This window comes from Lepidochelys olivacea, assembly GCF_965140295.1.
Source record: "Lepidochelys olivacea isolate rLepOli2 genome assembly, chromosome: 1".
Lineage (NCBI taxonomy): Eukaryota > Metazoa > Chordata > Testudines > Cheloniidae > Lepidochelys > Lepidochelys olivacea.
Window position 1 is genome coordinate 274,880,786 of NC_140411.1, and position 18,841 is coordinate 274,899,626.

At 39.5% G+C, this 18,841-nt stretch overlaps 1 protein-coding gene across 3 annotated transcripts in view; it reads left to right on the forward strand.

The window, feature by feature from the left end:
• The window catches only part of KITLG (KIT ligand), an 88,172-nt gene that overhangs the window by 23,839 nt on the left and 45,492 nt on the right, over positions 1-18,841 (forward strand). For all 3 annotated transcript variants that reach the window (XM_084638998.1, XM_084638999.1, XM_084638997.1), the window contains exon 2: positions 5,374-5,487. In XM_084638998.1, coding sequence (XP_084495124.1) covers positions 5,374-5,487 — 114 coding nt within the window. The remainder of the gene's footprint in view (positions 1-5,373; positions 5,488-18,841) is intronic.

Below are 18,841 nucleotides of genomic sequence, written 5' to 3' on the forward strand. Positions count from 1 at the left end.
CTCCCCTTTTCCTGGCATTGTTTACATTTTCACAATTCAGACGGCTTCAGAATAAGGGAATAGATGAGTACACCCCCTATTCATAAAATAAAAATAGGGCAAGGCTAGCTAACCATGTGCAAAAGAAAGCAAGGGAGGCAGCAATGTTGAAAGTGGTTTTCTTTGATGTATATGTTTGTCCTTTCAGAATATTTTTCTGGCAAAAAATTGTAGTTAAGAAAATATTTTTTCCAGACAGTTTGTGGTATTTATTCATGCTTCTCCTGACATACACACCTTTCATTTATTCCTGTGGCATTCTTTCCACTATGAAATTGTCAACAGGTGCCATGTAGCTTACTAAGCAGGCAAGTGGAGATTCTGCAAGTAGTGCAGGTGATTTGTCACACATCTTCAGTTACTTTTGACTTTAGTCGAATATGTGTGGCTAAATCCCATGCCCTGCTTTGAAAGTATCACCCTCAGACTGTGTGTGGAAATCTGTAAGCTTTTCCAGTATACATTAAAATGTACTGTACTAGTAACTTTCTTTATACCTGTTTAAATGTAAAGCTGGAAACACTTTTTATAAATTTATGAAGTTCACAATGGCTCATGTTACGCTATCCTTGATTGATGCTGGCAGGCCAGATGCCGCTCTTGTCAAGACTGCAAACGTTAGCGAAGAACTAACAAAATCATAGCTGGAGACCAGACCAGTTCACCTGTATGTTAATTTTGCTAACAATAGGTATTTCTCATATAAGAATGTATGTAGCGTTTAGACTCTATGAAATGCTTGTAAGTTTCTGCATGCATTAATCTCACTTGCAATGTCTGTATTCTGTGCTATAGGAAAATATGTAAATTTTGCTTTATAACTTCGAAAACCCAGGCATGGGAATCGTCCTTCCCCCACCCCCACCCATCCAGAAGCACTGTCAAAATCAGATGGGCCATCAACAAATATCTCAATATAAATGATGGGTTAATGGCCCTATCTCATCTTGGAAATTCTATGTGCAAGGAAGCTCGTCCTATGGATTTGGAAGCTGAGTGAAGGAAATAAAACAAGTCATAGGAAAAATTTCCATCTTTTTTGGCTGTTTGAACTCTGAAAGGGCCAGACACTCTGAGGCAGAGATCCCCAGGGGTTACCCCTAGGTCTGCCCTCAATGACATTTTGAATTGATAGATACAGCTCTGTCACTCTTAGGATTTAGATGATAACTCATTTGTGTGTGTATGTTTGCCTGCTTTAACCTGTAAATAATGCTTATTCCTTTTTTCCTGGTTAATAAACCTTTAGATAGTTTATTACAGGATTGGCTACAGAATTGTCTTTGGTGTAAGAGGTAGGGTACCAGTTGATCTAGGGGCAAGTGACTCGTCTCTTAGGACTGGGAGCAACGTGACCATTTATCACTAAATCCATTTTGTCTGCGTGGTAATTTAGACTGGAGAGTCAAGGGGACTGCCTGTGACTCTGTAGTAAGACTGTTACAGTGATCCAGGAGTTCACATTTCTTACTGGCTTGGTGAAATCTAATTATAGAACACATCACCAGTTTGGGGTGTCTGCCCTGTTTTCTGATGGTTTGCCCTGAGGTAGGCACTCACAGTTGTGAGGCACTCCAGACAGCGTGACAGTTCACAGTGGCTCATGTTATGCCATCCTCGATTTAACAAAACTCGTATTGATGAAACTAGAAAGTTGGCTCCAGATGAAGAGCATATAACACAAATATCCTTTAGCTCTCTAGTCTATGCAGTTGTGTGTGTGTGTGCATGCATGTGCACACGTGATATCAATATGTACATATAAATAATCAAAGTATTTTGATAACTTGTTCAGAGCAGCAATAATTTTGCAGCTTCTCAGCTGCTGTGGGATGGGATTAAGTTTAAATTTCCCAGATCACCTACAATAGGAAATAAATGGACAAGAAAACTTTCATTTGATACTTCAAAATCCACAAAGCATATGTATTTTATAAAAGTTATAAATGAACCACAACTTTCTATCTGATTACTTACATTAGATATATAATTGTATATTTTAACTGTTGCATATGAGTAAAGTTATTTTTGTTGTTCTCAAAATTTATGTATGGCCTACACCTTTAAGGTATTACCATATGAGGTACAATAACTAACAAGAGGTCTCAAAGTCCAGTTTGTTGTCTAACATGTGGTACTACTTTTATTGGAGCTGCTAATTTGGTTCAGGTCTGCTTGGCACTTGGGATAGCAAAACACCCTTCTATATAAGGATTCAATTACTTCCCTGCTCATTAGACATGTGAGGTGAAATTCTTCCCTTAGTACACTGGTATGACTCATTGTTATATGTAAAGCAGAACAGAATTTGGTGCAGTGAGCAGGTGAGTAAATAAAACAGTACTTCAACAGTCTGCCTCTCCAAAGAACATGTTTGGAAACAGCCCTAAATCTTAGTTTGTCTACATAGAGATTGTTTCTTATTAGCTATTCTTTGTCTTAAGTGTATTCAGCTAATTTAGTTTACAGCACTCTTATTCCAGGATAGGGAGTATTCACGCATGGAGTTAATCAGGAATAATTAATTTTAAAGTCACACCCTACATTATTCAGGATTAGTTTTCATGTGTAAAGCTCTTGGTAACTGCAACGGGCATTGTACTAGTGTAACTTTGAGAGTAGAATTGGCCCTTTTACTTTGAGAGTAGAAGTGGTGCATTTTGAAGCCAAATGCCACCTATTGCCTGTTTGCAGTGTTATCATATTTACTGCATTTTTTAAATTACAATCTGGTGCCATATCCTGCTGTCCCATGGGAAAAATCCACAGGAACAGCCCTGTTGAGAGAGAATCAGAGGCTCTCCTCGGTTTCCTCCAAGTTCTTCAGTTTTGGGGGCAAGATAATTCTCACTCATAGGAAACATAATGCCTAGCCCTTATATAGTATTTTTCATCAGTAGATCTCAATGTGCTTTAGAAAGAGGATTAGTATCCTTATCCCCATATTACAGATGGGGAAACTGAAGTACAAAGAGGGAAAGGGCTACGTCCTCAAAGAGACTTAGGTGTGGCAACAATGAGTGTTGCAATACCCAACTTTTAAGCACACAGTAGACTCCTCAACCTGCCCAGGTTTGGTGATTAGGCTCCCTATACAATGGACAGGGAGAGAGGTGCCTAAAAAAGGGGTTCACAGAAGCTAGCAAGCAGAGCAGGGAGCAGCTTGAGCTAGCCAGTAGGAAATGTTGGAGAAGGGTGCGGCCAAGTCCAGCACTTCAGAGGTAGTTAGGCGCCTAATTTAACACGGAGGGAGGGAGCCTTCCCAAAGGGGGGGGGTTCCCTCGCTGCCCATGAATGAATGGTCAGTTAATGTTCACTTGAAAGCTAGGATGATTGATTTTAACAGCTGTTTATAAAATAGTTGCCATTATGATCTGTTCTGTTTAGATTCTTATACTGCACGCATCTTCACCATGGTATCTGAGTGCCTTCCAATAATGAAGTAAATTGGTGCTTAATATCTCTCATGTATCACTCCTCCCTATTCAGCTCCCTAGAGAAAATTTTCATGTTCTGGATTTTTTTTAAGCTAATGTGCTCTATACTGTTTGAACAAAAGGCTGAAAGAAGAAATGAGCTTTTCATTTGGGCTAGAAAGTGGAAAGGTTTGAAGGAAATCTTAGTTCCTGGAGGAACAAGTTCCACAGTCCCAATGGAGGTTCAGTCTCGTGCACAAATAGATTTTGCCCTTACAAACAGTTTTTGCCCTTGCCTTTGTCTGTGACTAGATAGACAATTGTGCCAGGAGTGACGTTGTTAACAGCAAAGTCCCAGAGTTTGAGGCAGTCTTTTGAGTTCTGAGCTCAGATCATCTAGCACACTGAAAATAAAGATCTACAGCTTAAACTTGTCATGGTGTTCTACAGGAAGCCAGCACCATGAACAGAGTACTGGGATGATTTGCTTATCACAGGTGTTGCTGAAGATGCAATTTGCTGCATTCTGCACCAGTTGGGAGTTTCCTCAGGACTGAGTCTCTCAAACCTAGGTATATTGCATTGATGTATTACAGATGGGAGGGAACAAAGGCATGTACTACTGAAGCCAGGTCATCCTCTGCCTTGCTGTGACAGTCTTCTAGCCAGCTGGAGAGGATAAAGTATTGTATGGACACTGCCGCATGAGAGCTCAGCGTTGATGAAGGGTCCAGAAGTACTCCTAAGCTGCATGTTGATTTGATGTGGTATGATTGTGTTTCCAACTGGTGGAGTCTATACCATGGATGTAACCTTTTCAGAGTGTTTCCTTCTGCCAGTCTGTGTCATCTTTTGTCTTGCTAGGGTTTAACATCAATCTGCTCCTCCTCATCCATCTGCACATTGCAGACAGTTATCTGAATGGTACTGGCGTTATCAGTGTTATTTGAGTCCATGAAGTCCAACCATTCCTTCCAGCAAGTGCATTTAATGTTGAATAAGTTTGCATGGGGAATCAAGCTGTGCAAAAGAAAGATCTGATGGCTGAGAAACAATTTTCCCATTACTACTTTCTAAGCACATCCTTCCTGGAAAAAGTCTAATCATTTAAGTGTATTTCATATGACCCCTGCCATGTGGACGGTGAATAAAGTAAACTCTGGCTGACTCTATAGTAGGCTTAGTATCCAGGTTGTTTACTGGCCTGTTGAAGATGTTGCATCTAATCTTCACATATGAAAGCCACTATTGCCAAAACACTTGATTCTGTCACACAAGAATCTGTTCAAGATACTGTTGCACAAAAATCTGTTTGTCACTTAAAGCAATAATTTTTGTCTGTTTTTTCCATGCTAAATGCTAACTTCTCAGTTAACATGTTCATAGTTTTTTCCTTTTTGAAACTGGTCAGTATTACGCATATTTTCTGCACTTTAGATGAACCTATATGTAATTATTGAGTATATATGAAGGTGTATTATGTTTTGCTGCATTTTGACTTCCAGAGGAGTGTTTTCTAGAGATTTCAGTTCTAGTATGGCTAGTTACGACTGGAATTTATCTGCTGGAATGGAATATACTGTACATACATTTTAATGATCAGGGATGACATTTAATGAAAGATCTGACTAGTCAGCAATAACCTGATTATGCTGCTAATTTTGTTAAACTTTGACTATCACAATCAAAGTTTTTGTTCGTGTGTGTTCTTGAAGCACGAAAGCCACTGTACTACCATAAAGAGCTACTGTCATCCTTGTTTAAAAACAAAAGTTTAAACAATGAGGCCAGTAGTCTTTTCTTCCCATCTTTATAGCCAAGGCAATGTTTTGAAATCATCTTGGTTTTCACATGTTACTGTCTGTAATCAGTATGATTTTGAAGACGTTTATCAGATCAATATTCTCTTTTTATATAGACTTGGATTATCACTTGCTTTTATCTTCAACTGCTCCTACTTAATCCTCTTGTCAAAGCCCAAAGTCCCTGTGGGAATCCAGTGACAGATGATGTGAATGACATTACAAAACTGGTAAGTGACTTTTAAAAAAAATCCTCTTCTTAAAATATTAAACAATGGAAGGAAGTAAGGACACCTAAGTTTTAAGGAGAGATTAAAGTAAATATTCTGATACCTTTTGGATAACTCCATTCTGGAGACCAGAATGGTAAACCAGATTGGTGACCAAAAGTGTTTAGAACTGAAGGATATTTGGCCCACCTGAAATCAATTGTTGGTATTGGCCCAGTTTCTACAATATTCACATAATTAAAAAAACGCCTTTACATTAAATGCTTTTGTTAGCAGGCTTAGCAGATAGTTTCAATAAGGATTCCCTCTTTACCCTTAGATTTGATCCAGGTCACAACTGAAGCAGAATAGGGAAGAGTGATCATGTAGGATAACTTGTACTATCCTTTTATACCAGTTTGTGTTTAATAGGACTTCATTCTTCAGGGTTGTCAGACTGGCACCTGTTTATTAGAATTAAATTCAATTAAACATAAAAAAATATTCCTTAACTGTTAATCACATGAGTGCAATGTTCAGCTAAATATAGATATAAGGCCTTATCCTTGACTGGTTTAATCTGGTGCAGCTCTATTGGTGTAGTTCATTGACTGGAACTACGCTGATTTCGAGCAGCTGAGGATCTGGTCCATAGCTCTTAATTGTTCAGCAGTAAATATCCCCTAACAAGCCCTATCATCTAGAACTTCCCTTCAGCCCAAATTGTTGCTCTGATGTGGTGAAATGGTTGCTATTGTTAAGGTTGCATTAAAGACTTCAGTTTCTAGACTTCAGTGTTATGTTGCTTGCATTTAGTGCCAGCACATCTCAGATGTCCTTATCCTGTTTAATTTGGGCAGTTCGCATGTCCATCAGGCACACAGTGTATTCTCCTAATTCCTCAGTTTGTTTTCTGTGTTCTTTCTCAAACACTTAGTGCTTCACCGCAGTCCCCTTCAGCTTAATTCCAAATTATTTAAATGTTCATTCAGGATAATAGTTTCTGTTTGAAGAACATTCTGTTTTGTTTCCTCAAATGTTGTAAGAGTAACTTTAAATAACAGAACTGATTGTGAGGGTTAGCTAAATAAAGGACAAACTATTCTGAAAGAAGATCATCACCAATTTTTATCAATTGTCATATTTTCAGATGGAATAAATCTGTTAGCTCTTCCAATTTAACAATATATGGCTTAAAACTGAATAAGATGTAAACGTAGGGAGCAATACATTTGCATGCAATATGAGCATTCACACTGTTTTCCTGTGATAGCTCATCTTAATAGTATGATTAGCTTAAAAAACTTCACTCCTATATGAATTTTGTTACCTACATCCGTTACAAGAGCTAGCACCTAAGGGCTAGACCCTGCAGGTGGATCCATGTGGCAGATGATTGTGCCCGTGTGGTGAGTAGAATTTAGGCCTGGGAATAATACAGAGACTAGAAGGGAAATTTTTTCTATTTTTTCCAGTTCACTTACTTGTGTATTCTCTCTCCCCTGTATGGTCAGTTTATGTGAGTGTGTCACACACAAGTCATCACTATAAAACCACAAAAATTGGGAGCAGGACTTGGAGATAGGTGTCGTACCTTAAACTACTTTAACTCTTTTTAAAAATTAGACTATTACAAGTTGATGGTGCCCTTTTAAGTATACTGCACTATTGAGAGCTTGTCACTGGGAATGGCATAGGGAGGATATGTATTATGGGTCTTAAACTACAGTGGTTTTAGAGCCTAAAGTCTTGTCAACACTACCGGGGTAAGTTGACGTAAGTTACGCTATTCCAGCTATGTGAATAACATAACCGGAGTTGATGTAGCTTAAGTCAACTTACCGTGGTGTCTTTGCTGTGCTGTGTCTATGGGAGACTTACATTACTCTTCTCGGGAAGCTGGAGTATGGAGTCGACTGTAGAGCGCTCTGCCGTCGAGTTAGCGGATCTTCACTAGACCTGCTAAATTGACCCCTGATGCGTCAAACACACCTGTATGCAAGGGTGGAGAGTAATTCATATCGAGCACTGATTGTTCAGACTACAGCAATAGCAAAGTACAGTATTACACAGAATACTTCAAAACTGAATTGGTTCGGCAGGGTTTTCAGGTTTCTGTAACAATGGACTATGGATGAAATCATGGCTCCACTGAAGGCAATGAAAGTTGTGCTACTAATTTCAGGATGTCAGGATTAAATGCTCTTCATACATGCTATTCCCTTCCTCTCCAAAGAAACCTTTTAATACTTAAATTCAAAGGAGGTATTGCCTTTATTTTGGAAATGGCTGGGTAGTGAAATGATAGCAGTGTATTTGGAAACATGAGCTTTTATGTTGATTTGTTGCATTTCTTTTATATTCATCAACATTTTATGATCTAGAGATAGTGTATCATTAATGCATACAAATGTAGATACTCCAAAGAGGTAAGTTTCAGAGTAACAGCCGTGTTAGTCTGTATTCGCAAAAAGAAAAGGAGGACTTGTGGCACCTTAGAGACTAACCAATTTATTAGAGCATAAGCTTTCGTGAGCTACAGCTCACTTCCTCAGATGCATATCGTGGAAACTGCAGCAGGCTTTATATATACACAGAGAATATGAAACAATACCTATTCCCACAGTGGGGTGGGAATAGGTATTGTTTCATATTCTCTGTGTATATATAAAGCCTGCTGCAGTTTCCACGATATGCATCTGAGGAAGTGAGCTGTAGCTCACGAAAGCTTATGCTCTAATAAATTGGTTAGTCTCTAAGGTGCCACAAGTCCTCCTTTTCTTTTTCCAAAGAGTTAAGTGATCAAACATTCAGTTTGGGCATCATTTAAAATATATAAATCTTTTAACTTTAAGCATTTTGGCAACATTTATGCACTTCAAAGCAAAATATCTGAATTGAAATGAAAAATGCCTCTGGTTATCACTGGTTGCAGGAGATTGAGTTACAAGGATCAATCATGCGTAAATGTGGAGCATAATAAAGTCTGTTGTTTATTATTTTTATTGCTGAAGCACCTAGAAGCCCCCAGATATGGAGCAGGGACTCATTGTGCTAGAAGTCTACATAGTGAGTTTCAGTTCTGGTGGTATAGATTTGCCTTATTTCTCCATTAACCCAAGGAACTTGTTTCAAAGTTCCACATTATATACCTTAACTGTTCCTTTCTCACTAAAACAGACTATAGTTCCAGGGATGCCACAGGAGCTAATGCTAAATGCACAATTATATCTGTTTTGCCTTGAGTTACTTTAATGTTTGTGTACAAGGGCCAAATTCTACCTTTAGTTACACTTACTGATAGTTAAATTTGTTAGTCTTGAAGGTGCCAGAAGTACTCCTTTTTCTTTTTGCAAATACAGACTAACACAGCTGCTACTCTGAAACCTTACATTTAATGTAACTCAGTTTGTCTTTATGCTGATAGCGCCTCCGTACAGAGGTTGATTTGTAAGTCATCTTACATCATCCAGTCTAGTATCTTGACCTGTCGTTCTCACCTCTCATCATGAATGTCCGGACATCAGATTAAACTCAATATGGCCAAAACTGAGTTCTTGATTTCTCCCACCCGCCAAACTCTCTCCTCTCCCCTTTATTCTCACTCACTGTGGAGAACATTGCCTGGATGTCATCTTTGACTCTGTCCTCTCACTGAATCCTTATATTCAGGCCATAAATCTTGCCATTTTTTCCTAACATAGCACCTCTATAATCTGTATTTTTCCCCTCTCTGTTCACACAGCCCAAGCTCTCATCCAACCCCTCATGTCACACCTTGACTACTGCAACCTCTTCTTTCCTGGACTTAACTACTGCAATCTCTCTGCTCAAGTCTATTCAGAATTCTGCTGCTAAAATAATCTTGGCTTAGTGTCCTGACCACATCAGCTCCCTCCTGGAGTCTCTCACCTGACTCACCTTCATCTCCAAATCAAATATACACTTGTTGGCTTTGCCTAGAGCCCTTCATAACTTAACCCCACCCAGCCTATTTGTTCTAATAACCTATTGTGATGTCAACCCCTGCCTTTGCTCTGCCAGCATTCTCAGACTTTACCACCCACCAGTCAGTTTCTCCCATAATCATCTCCAGGGTTTCTTTCATGCTGCCCCTTATGCGTGGTAAAAATGCCCTGTTAAAATCTAAACAAGCTCTCTTCTCTTCCTTCTACTCTCGCCCTAAGACTTATCTCTGCTGTGATGACTACAAATGATCATCATGGCTAGGCAGTTGATGAACTATGACTATTCCTCTTCTCCTTTCTTTTTCCTACTCCCAACCTCTACCTCAATTAGATGGAATACAAATGTAACTAAGATGTGCCAGTTCTTCACCGGATTAATTTGCTTGTATGTTGCTTCCCCATCCTGTACTGTTCATAAACTTCTGTTAGATTCTAAACCCTTCTGGGCAGGGATTCAGTCTTTTCTGTGTTTGTAAAGAGACCAGCATAATGGGGACCCAGTCCCAAATGTGGTCTTTGGGCATTATCATTACATAAAGATTTAGTAGTAATAATCTGGAAGACAATGGAGTTGCTCAGGTGTAAAGGGAGTCAAAATGCATGTATAAAGTGCCTTGAGCTTAGCTGTTGTTCTATAAAACATTGTTCTAGTCTATTAAACCATATTTTATTCTATTAACATAAAAATATAGCATGCAGTTTGGAAATCAGCATTTTAGTATATATGCTATACGCCAGCACTCTACTATCAAAGTAAGGAATGAGGAACTTCCGGTAATCTCTGACTATGCGGAATGTTGGACCGTAATCAAGTTTATATTGAGTAATAGACTGAGGATCACATTTTGCTGTTATAAAGTGATGCAAGTATTGGTTTCAGTGGTGTTAGTCTGGATTTACACTAGCATATCAGAGCAGAATTAACCCCCCCCCTTTTTTTTTTTTTAGTCTATAAATATTTGCATGGGGAACATTTACCAAAATTTAGGATTTGAAAGAACTAGTTCCTGTAATATACTGAGGTCAGTGGGCATATATCACCATTGACTTCAGTAACAGCAGGCTCAAGTCAAAAGAGATTTAGAAAATATAAAGATTACAGAAATTATATATTTGTCTAAATAGATAGTGATTCTTCTGATTTATAATATTCTGAAGTCGCTATAATCTAGTATTGCAACATAAAGAAATACTCTATAAAATGCTCCTAAAAACACAGAATGTAAATGAGCAAAAGTGGTTTCTTTTTAGAGAAATCTTATCTACAGAACTTTTAATCTTTTTATTTAAATAAAGTTTTCTCTGAGATTTGAGTGACAATTTTAATGTAATATTCAAAATTTAATCCGTGGGAGGAGAAGTGGGTATTAGAACCGGTTCAGTCAGCCCTTTTTTAAGGGCATTTGGAAGCCATAATTTCATGGCTATAGAAGTAATTTTTTTTTAGAGCGCATTCTTCACCGCCAATCATCTGGGCTTTTTTTTTTTTTGTATTAAGGCATCTTAAGGGAAATGCACTCTGTTCGTGGAGCAAATATTCCATGTTACAAAACTAATTGCAGCACCTGTCAATAGTAGTTGTGTCACTGGTGCTATGGTAATTTTTTTTTTTTCAAAAGCAAGTAAACAGAGCTATCACACTGACCTTTTTAGAAAAAAGGTGCTAAATCTCCAGAATTGAGAACCTGCTGAGTGTACTTTCTATGATGGTCAAATGCCACCTCCAGGTCTCAATAAAATTTTCATCAAGGTCATTATACAGCACAAATAGAATAAAAAGCTCCTTCTGTTAGGAATATAAATCTTACATTTTCTTGTCTTATGTATTCTACCTATTTAAAAAGTTTTTCTTTAGACAGTTGGAGGCACAAGTAATATCTGGTATTTACAAGACTCCAACCATTTAAACAAGTGGCTTCAAACACCTCACCTATGGACTCTGTTTTTTCTGTTTGATATATTTATGAGCTCTGCATGGAGTTTGCAGACTCTGCAGCATCTGAGCTTTCATATTTAAAAAAATGTTTCTGAGGCCTGGTTGATGTAAGGCAGCTTACAGCGTTGGGTCAATGTAAGGCAGCTTACGTCAATCTAATTATGTCAGTGTACGCACTACAGCCTTGCTCCCACCAATGTAAGTGCCCTACTACACCATCATAACTCCACCTTCACAAGAGGTGTAGGGCTTACGTTGGTGTAGTTAGGGCAACGCAGTGTCCCTATAGACACTGGGTTACTTACATCTATTAACTGCCTTTCATCAATTTCAGGGCTCTGCCAGAGTTGTGAAATTGACAAGAAAGCTGGCTCCCCAGCTGGGCTGCTGCTCTTTCTCAGCTCCAAGCTGGGCTCCATCCAGGACCCCAGCTCAGGCTGCCACCTGGGCTCTCTGTGCCCAGGCTCCCAGCTCCCTGCCAGGAGCACAGCAGTTGACTAGACTCTGGTCACGGATCTCCCGCTGGGAGCTCAGCTGCCCCCCACTCCTCTTGGCTCTTGGCTCCCCACTGGGAGCATGGCTGCACCCGGCAGGGAGCTCTGCACCCAGAGTCAAATGCAGCTGACCCATTCCTGGCAGGGAGCCAAGAAGCCCATTGCAGCTGCCCTGTTCTTGGTGGGGAGCCGAGAAGCCTGGTGCAGCTGCCCCATTTCCGGCGGAGAGCCAGGCTCCTGGCAGGGAGCTGCATTCAGAGCTGAGCCCTGGCTTTCTGCCCCTCAGACTGTCCCACTTAAGTCTGTGGAAGTGCTCCTGCTCAGGACACGAATCACCGACTGAAGGGCAGTGTGGATATGAATCAGTGCAGTAATTACTGCGATTACTGTAAGTCAACCTAAAATAGGCTGACTTAAGTTTATACTGTAGAGATGTCCTAAGTCCTCATAAGTGAGAATAGTATAACTAATCTAGTATTGTCTTCCTGAATCTTTAGACAGCCATAAACTCTGAAAAGTGTAAACTTCCCAGCTAACATTAATTTAATTGGGATGTTATTTTAAGTCTAATGATGAGGTTTTAAAAATGTCCACATTAACTATTTCATTGCTGATCATTTTTGCAGCTAGAATGCAGAAGGTGGCAGGAATAAAGCCCCAGGGGGTGGAAAGTAAAAGCTGCTCTAGGGAAGGAAATGCAGAAGGAAGCAAGGAGCAGAGATCCAAAGGCAGGAAAGCAAGGAGGATGGGGTAGGAAATAGAAACAAAGGGCAGAAATGGTGTCCTAAAGGGGAGCATATTTTAAAAATTGAATGAGACAATAAGGTACTGATCAAATGATGACTAAGTTACTACTTCAATGACCTATTTTACCTTTTATCTTTCTGAAAACCTTGCTTTGATGTCTGTGGGTTGTTCTTCAGTGAATTCTGAATATTAAAATCCTAAACGTATACCTTACCCCGTGGACTGAAAAAAATGGAATTTGACAATCTGAGACAAATGAATTTGATACCCTGGACTTAAACCATTCTCATTCATTAAACTAATTTTGTTAGGACTGCCCTATTATAAATCCTTAGTGTGGTACAGTATGTTGTTCTGTGATTACAAGTTATATTAAGGTTACTGAAACTATTTCATTTTTGCCTTTTTGATTAACAGGGCTGCAGATGAAATCATTTATAATGCACCATGAGACTGTTCGCATATTATCTAAGGATTTCTCAAGGGTCAAGGAAATGTGTCTTGGAAATTCACAAAGAAACTAAAGTTCTTGGCTTTTTACAGAGATTAACATCTTATAGATAAGGCTGGTCACTTGTCACAGAATTTTGCCCCTCCAAAAATAGTCAGATGAGTCATAACAAACTTTAATAAAATCAAGGGGTTAAATCCTGGGCCCACTGAAGTCCATGGCAAAACTCTCATGGACTTCAATGGGACCAAAATTTCACCAAGGATTCTTGACTCCTCTATGATCTTTACAAAATTATATGTACTCCCACCCCGCATCCCCCTCACTGACTTGGGCTTCTGTGCCCCAGATAGTTAGCAAGAAGAGGCAGCTCTTGAGCTCTCTGCAGAGGGCTCAGGTAGCATTTCTGGTATTTGCAAGGGACCCAGACAGCAAGGCAGGGTGCTCTAAAAACGGGAAATTCTGGAACTGGTGACTTCACTGACCTCTGACAAACAATCACCCCAATTCTAGAGCTTGAGCTGAATTCTTTTTTGCATCATTCTTATTCCAAGATGTTTCCAACGTGTACAAACAGTGGGTGATCTATAAATGCCTTGTATTGCAAAAGATACTCCATGTGCATCAGGATTATCTATCAAAGGAGTTTCACCGTAAACCAGGGATCGGCAACCTTTGACACGCGGCCCATCAGGGAAATCCGCTGGCGGGCCGGGACGGTTTGTTTACCTGCAGTGTCCACGGGTTCGGCTGATCGCAGCTCCCACTGGCCGCGGTTTGCCGTTCCAGGCCAATGGGGACTGCGGAAAGCGGTGGCCAGCACATCCCTCAGCCCACGCCACTTCCCACAGCCCCCATTGGCCTTGAATAGCGAACCACAGCCAATGGAAGCTGCGATCAGCCGAACCTGCGGATGCTGCAGGTAAACAAACCGTACTGGCCCGCCAGTGGATTTCCCTGACGGGCGGCATGCCAAAGTTTGCTGATCCCTCCCCTAAACCCTGAATTTCCTGTGTTATATTATTAACATTATTTCAACAAAGTTACTGTGTTTCCTTTGAGTTTTTCACACAAAGAATCATGGAAATGTATGAGCTATACTTCCTAATTTTATGGGCCAGTCATTTGCAAACAAGTATTTTTTTTTTAAATTAAAGTAATTTTAAAACTGGAGCTAAGCAGCTAATACATGTTTCTCATTTAGAATTTGTTATAAAATCACTTTAGCCTTCTAATGAGTCCCAAGATGAAAAACTTCCAAGTTCTTTCCCAAAATGAACTTGAATCACAATGTTTATTATTCCATTTTCTTGCCTAAAGCAATACCACTGCAGAGCATAAATTCATTAGTCTGATAATTTAGTGACAGAGCTAGATCTCACTTTATTTTCCTGTAGATTTTGATAAATCTAATTACAGAAATAAATTAATATGAGAAGGTTGACCTTCTGGAAAGGAGGCTTCCAGCACAAGTGGACAGCATGGTTTCTGCCAACTTAAAGGGGTGGTACAGGAGTGTCTAAACTAGAGTAGGATTAAAAAGCAGAAAACAAAGCTCAGAATGCTTGCATATTGAACTTTAGCTGTTTACTTATCACAGCCATAACTTCTGTGGGGAAAAAATGATTTTTTTCAGGCCTTTGTAAGGAGTCATAGTTGTCAGTCCAGCCAACTTGCTGCTCAGCAGGACTACCATTAATATATACACATTTTGCTTTAAATCCAGTCCAAAATAGTGGATTGTGGGGGAGTGACAAGTTTTAAAATGGTTTTAATTATTTTTGGAATGGATAATATACTTTATCAAACAAGATACATTAGCTAGAGTTTTATTAAAATGTTCATGTTTATATTTGGTGATTTGTGATCTCTTTCTGCTTTTAAACTATGGCTAATGGCTATTTAATACTTTTCTAATATAAAATCAACTTAAACTGTGGTGTGTTTTGACTTCTGTTTTATTTAAAAAGGAAATGTCACATTTTTAATTTTTGCCATGAACAACAACCACCCTTACGTATGAGCAGTAAGACTGCTGCTCTTGATAATCTATGTGGCCACTAGAAAACAGCTGGGTTTTCAGGTATAATTGCAGTATGAGGTGATAAAAATTCTTGGAAGATGGTTCTGCAGTATCAGCACTGTCAGTTGAAATCACTGAGGAGGGGTGTAGATATGTCTAAACTATAGAAGTGTGAATTTACAGAGAAATGCAATAGGTACTATGTAATTATCAGATGTATAAAAAGTTGCCATTTAGTTCCGTTCACGGTTTTCTTTTTCTTTGACTTTCAAAATTCTCAAAATAGCTCATGATAAAAGGACTTTTCAAAACCAAAGCTCTAATATTGGATCATTTCATTGCAGAGATGCACATAACATTCCATCCTTCTTGTACAGTACTGTTTTTCTGCTCTGTGTGATAAGGGCAGGGTACTGGAATTTGTATCACTTGTGAAGCATTTCTATGGGGATTCATCTGTTTTTCCTATATTTTTTTTAAACTATATTTAAGTCAACTTTTTGCGTGTCATTCTTGACAGCATTCAACTGAATATTGAGACTCCCTATGTGACCTGATAGTGTCCATCACAACTGCCAACAGATGGTGTCTTTACTTGCTTCATTTTTATAAATAGGAAACTTGGGGCAGGTATTACAACCTGGTCCTGTATCCACTGTATGGCCACTAATCTATAGTGAGCTGACCCCCATTGCTGTGCTTAGAAGCCAACTGCGTTTGGCCTAGCTCTGGGTCCCTCTGTTACACTGTCACACTCAGACCTCTTGCCTACTGTCCTCCTTTCGGATGTGCAGTGCTGCTGCCCAGTCACCTTATATCCCAAAATCTGCCTGAGTCTCCTGCATCCTCCAATAGCTTTCACATGCACCCCTAGAGCTCCACCATTCTGGGCTTCTCGTTTAACTCCTTCAGGACAACATGGCAGGAAAGCAAGGAACACAAGCTTAGTAAAGGAGTTTCTTAACCAGTGAGTACTTTTTAAAAGCACTTGAGTGTTACACAACACAAATCTTGAAATGCACCCCCCACCCCTGGTCTGATCTCATCCCTTCTCTGAGTCTGAGGTTTGTCACCATTTCAAGATAGCCAAAGTCACTTCTGCAGGTCCTCCTTACATGTGATGATAGTTGCCTTCCCCCTACCACACACCTGCCAGAGCAACACCCTGCTCTTAATTAAGATCTATCTCAGGGTAGGTCTACACTACAAATTTACAGCAAGGTAGCTGCACCGATGCAGCTGCGTCACTGTAGCGCTTCTGGTGAAGATGCTGTAAGCCGACGGGAGAGGCAGTAGCTATGTGTACGCTGGTGCTTAGTTATACTGACCTGTGTTGGCCAGGGGTGTGGATTATTCACATCCCTGAAAGACATAGTTGTACCGAAGTAATTTTGTAGTGTAGACCAGGGCTCAGTTTCCTCGGGATGTGCTCCACTGGGATGCTCCAGCCCCTCCGCCAATCATGCTCACCCTGCCTTTGGATCCCTGTGTGTTTTTTAAAAAACGTCTCTTGGGAGTGGGTCAGCAGTTCAGAGGCAATCAAGTTGCTGGCTCCTCACTGACAGTCTTTCAGTGAGGTATCAAACACCTTTCCGAGACAGGGCAGCTGTCTGGAATGCAATTCCATAGGCTTGCCTTGGGCAAGTTTAGACAGATGTTCAATACATAATACAAAATGGAATTAATAATTTGATAGACATATCTTACTCTATTTTAGCAGGGAGCTCATCTTCCCATATATCTGTAAAGTACCATGCCAGCCTGGGCCAGAGCATAGCTCCATTGGCTTCAACTGTGCTATGCCATTTTAGACCTGTGAAAGATCTGGCCTAGGATGTTTAATAAATACATCTTAGTAAAAGCTCTTTCTGGTCAGAGTGAGAATGTATGCTCTGATTTGGCCATCCCCAAATTCCCCTTTTTTAGTTACAAATTCTACAATTGATCATAGAGAAAAATGTCTAATGATAATCTAGTATCTCTAGGGGGTGTTTTAAGGATGTTAATTCTCAGTAAATCTGTAATCTTGGCCTTTATTTTTTTTAACTGTGCATGAAAAGTGCTTGACAGGCTTTATGCCAGTAAAGTAGACCGTATACATAATGCATGCCCGTTCTTGTAGTGTTCATTGACGTGGAACAAATTTCATCTTGAACTGACCTTTCTTAAAATAATATACTATTGCTGACAGTGCTAAGTATCAAATCCCTGTAGATTATGTATGGGGAATTTTGCGCCAGCAGAAGTGTCTTCAGTGTCTTTGCTGTTTAAAATGCTGTATCCCTGAGCATAGCAAATAAACTGGAAAGACAACCAGAATATCTGTTAATGTGGCATGATGTGTGGGTGTCCTATTGGAAAGGAAAGCATAAGATTGCAAAAAAAAAAAAAGAGTGGGAGAGGGTTCAGATTAAATAAACCAATTTAAAGAGGAAATAAAAGTACCAACATTTTCTTTAAAAATAAATCAAGGACAAATATACTGCAACAGTATTTTTCTAAAGTTCTACTTTCTACTGAGTCAGCACCTCAGAATCAAGAAGCAAAGGGCAATAGATATAGAAATACGCATGGTGAATTCAGTGACACCTTTTCAACCTCTACTTTTGGAAGGTGCATGTGCAAAAAAAGTAAAAATCAGTCAAACTATACAGATTATATAAGGGTCAAATTATATAAATATATAAGAGCATGAAGGTGACTATTCATGCACATATTCTTATATAATATGACCTTTTTAACTCCCTTTAGGAGAATGATGGAGGTCATCAAAGTGAGAGTCTCATGGTTCACCCCATGATATGAATGCAATAACATTTTGAACTTATTTAGGCATAAGTATTGCGGCTGACCAGAACTATGTGTATACAGTGACTGCTTTGAAATTTTGTATATAGTTAGAGCGGTTGCTAGTGCAAATGATTCAGTGAGTGAGAGTGTGGGAAATTAAATGGTATTGCTACAACAGCACGCAGAAAAGGAAACTTTTCTAAGTAAAAGTGCCCATAACAGAATGTCCCTTGTTCACAAGAACTGGGGTTGCTTTTCTGAACAAGGTTTAGGCCACAGTTAAAGCACTTGAGCAGGTGTTTCAAGCCATTAAGTCTCTTGGATGTAAACACATGCTCAAAAATAAACCTGCTTTGCTGAACTGGAGCATTAGTGAGCAGGATGCAGGCAATTGCTTGTTTCGGGTTTTTTTTAAACTGGTTCCCTGCCCCCCCGGAAAATTTCTCATCCAGGGTCTACCTGTTTGGGGCATTACAGGTTACTTAAAGAATGACTGTTTCATTTTCCACATATACATTTCAGATATTTCCAGAAGTTCAGTTAAAATATGGAAATGTAAACATGCTCCTCCATTAACTAATTACTCAGACTCTTCTGAAGGATAGTGCTGATACCAGTCAGGTGATACTGACAGTAGAATTCCTGTACCAAATCGGATGAGGAATGTGGGCAAAGACAAGTTAAGATGTTTGTACACCAATGCAAGGAGCCTGGGTAACAAAATGGAGGAACTAGAACTACTTCTGCAGGAAGTGAAACCACATATTCTAGGGATAACTGAAATATGGTGGAATATTAGTCATGACTGGAGTACAGGTATTGAAGGATATGTGTTGTTCAAGAAAGACAGATGGTGGAGTAGCAAAAGATGGTGGAGTAGCATTGTATATTGATGATGAGGTAGACAGCAAAGAAATTAGAAGTGATGGAATGGATTAGACAAAGTCTGTTTGGGCCAAAATCACT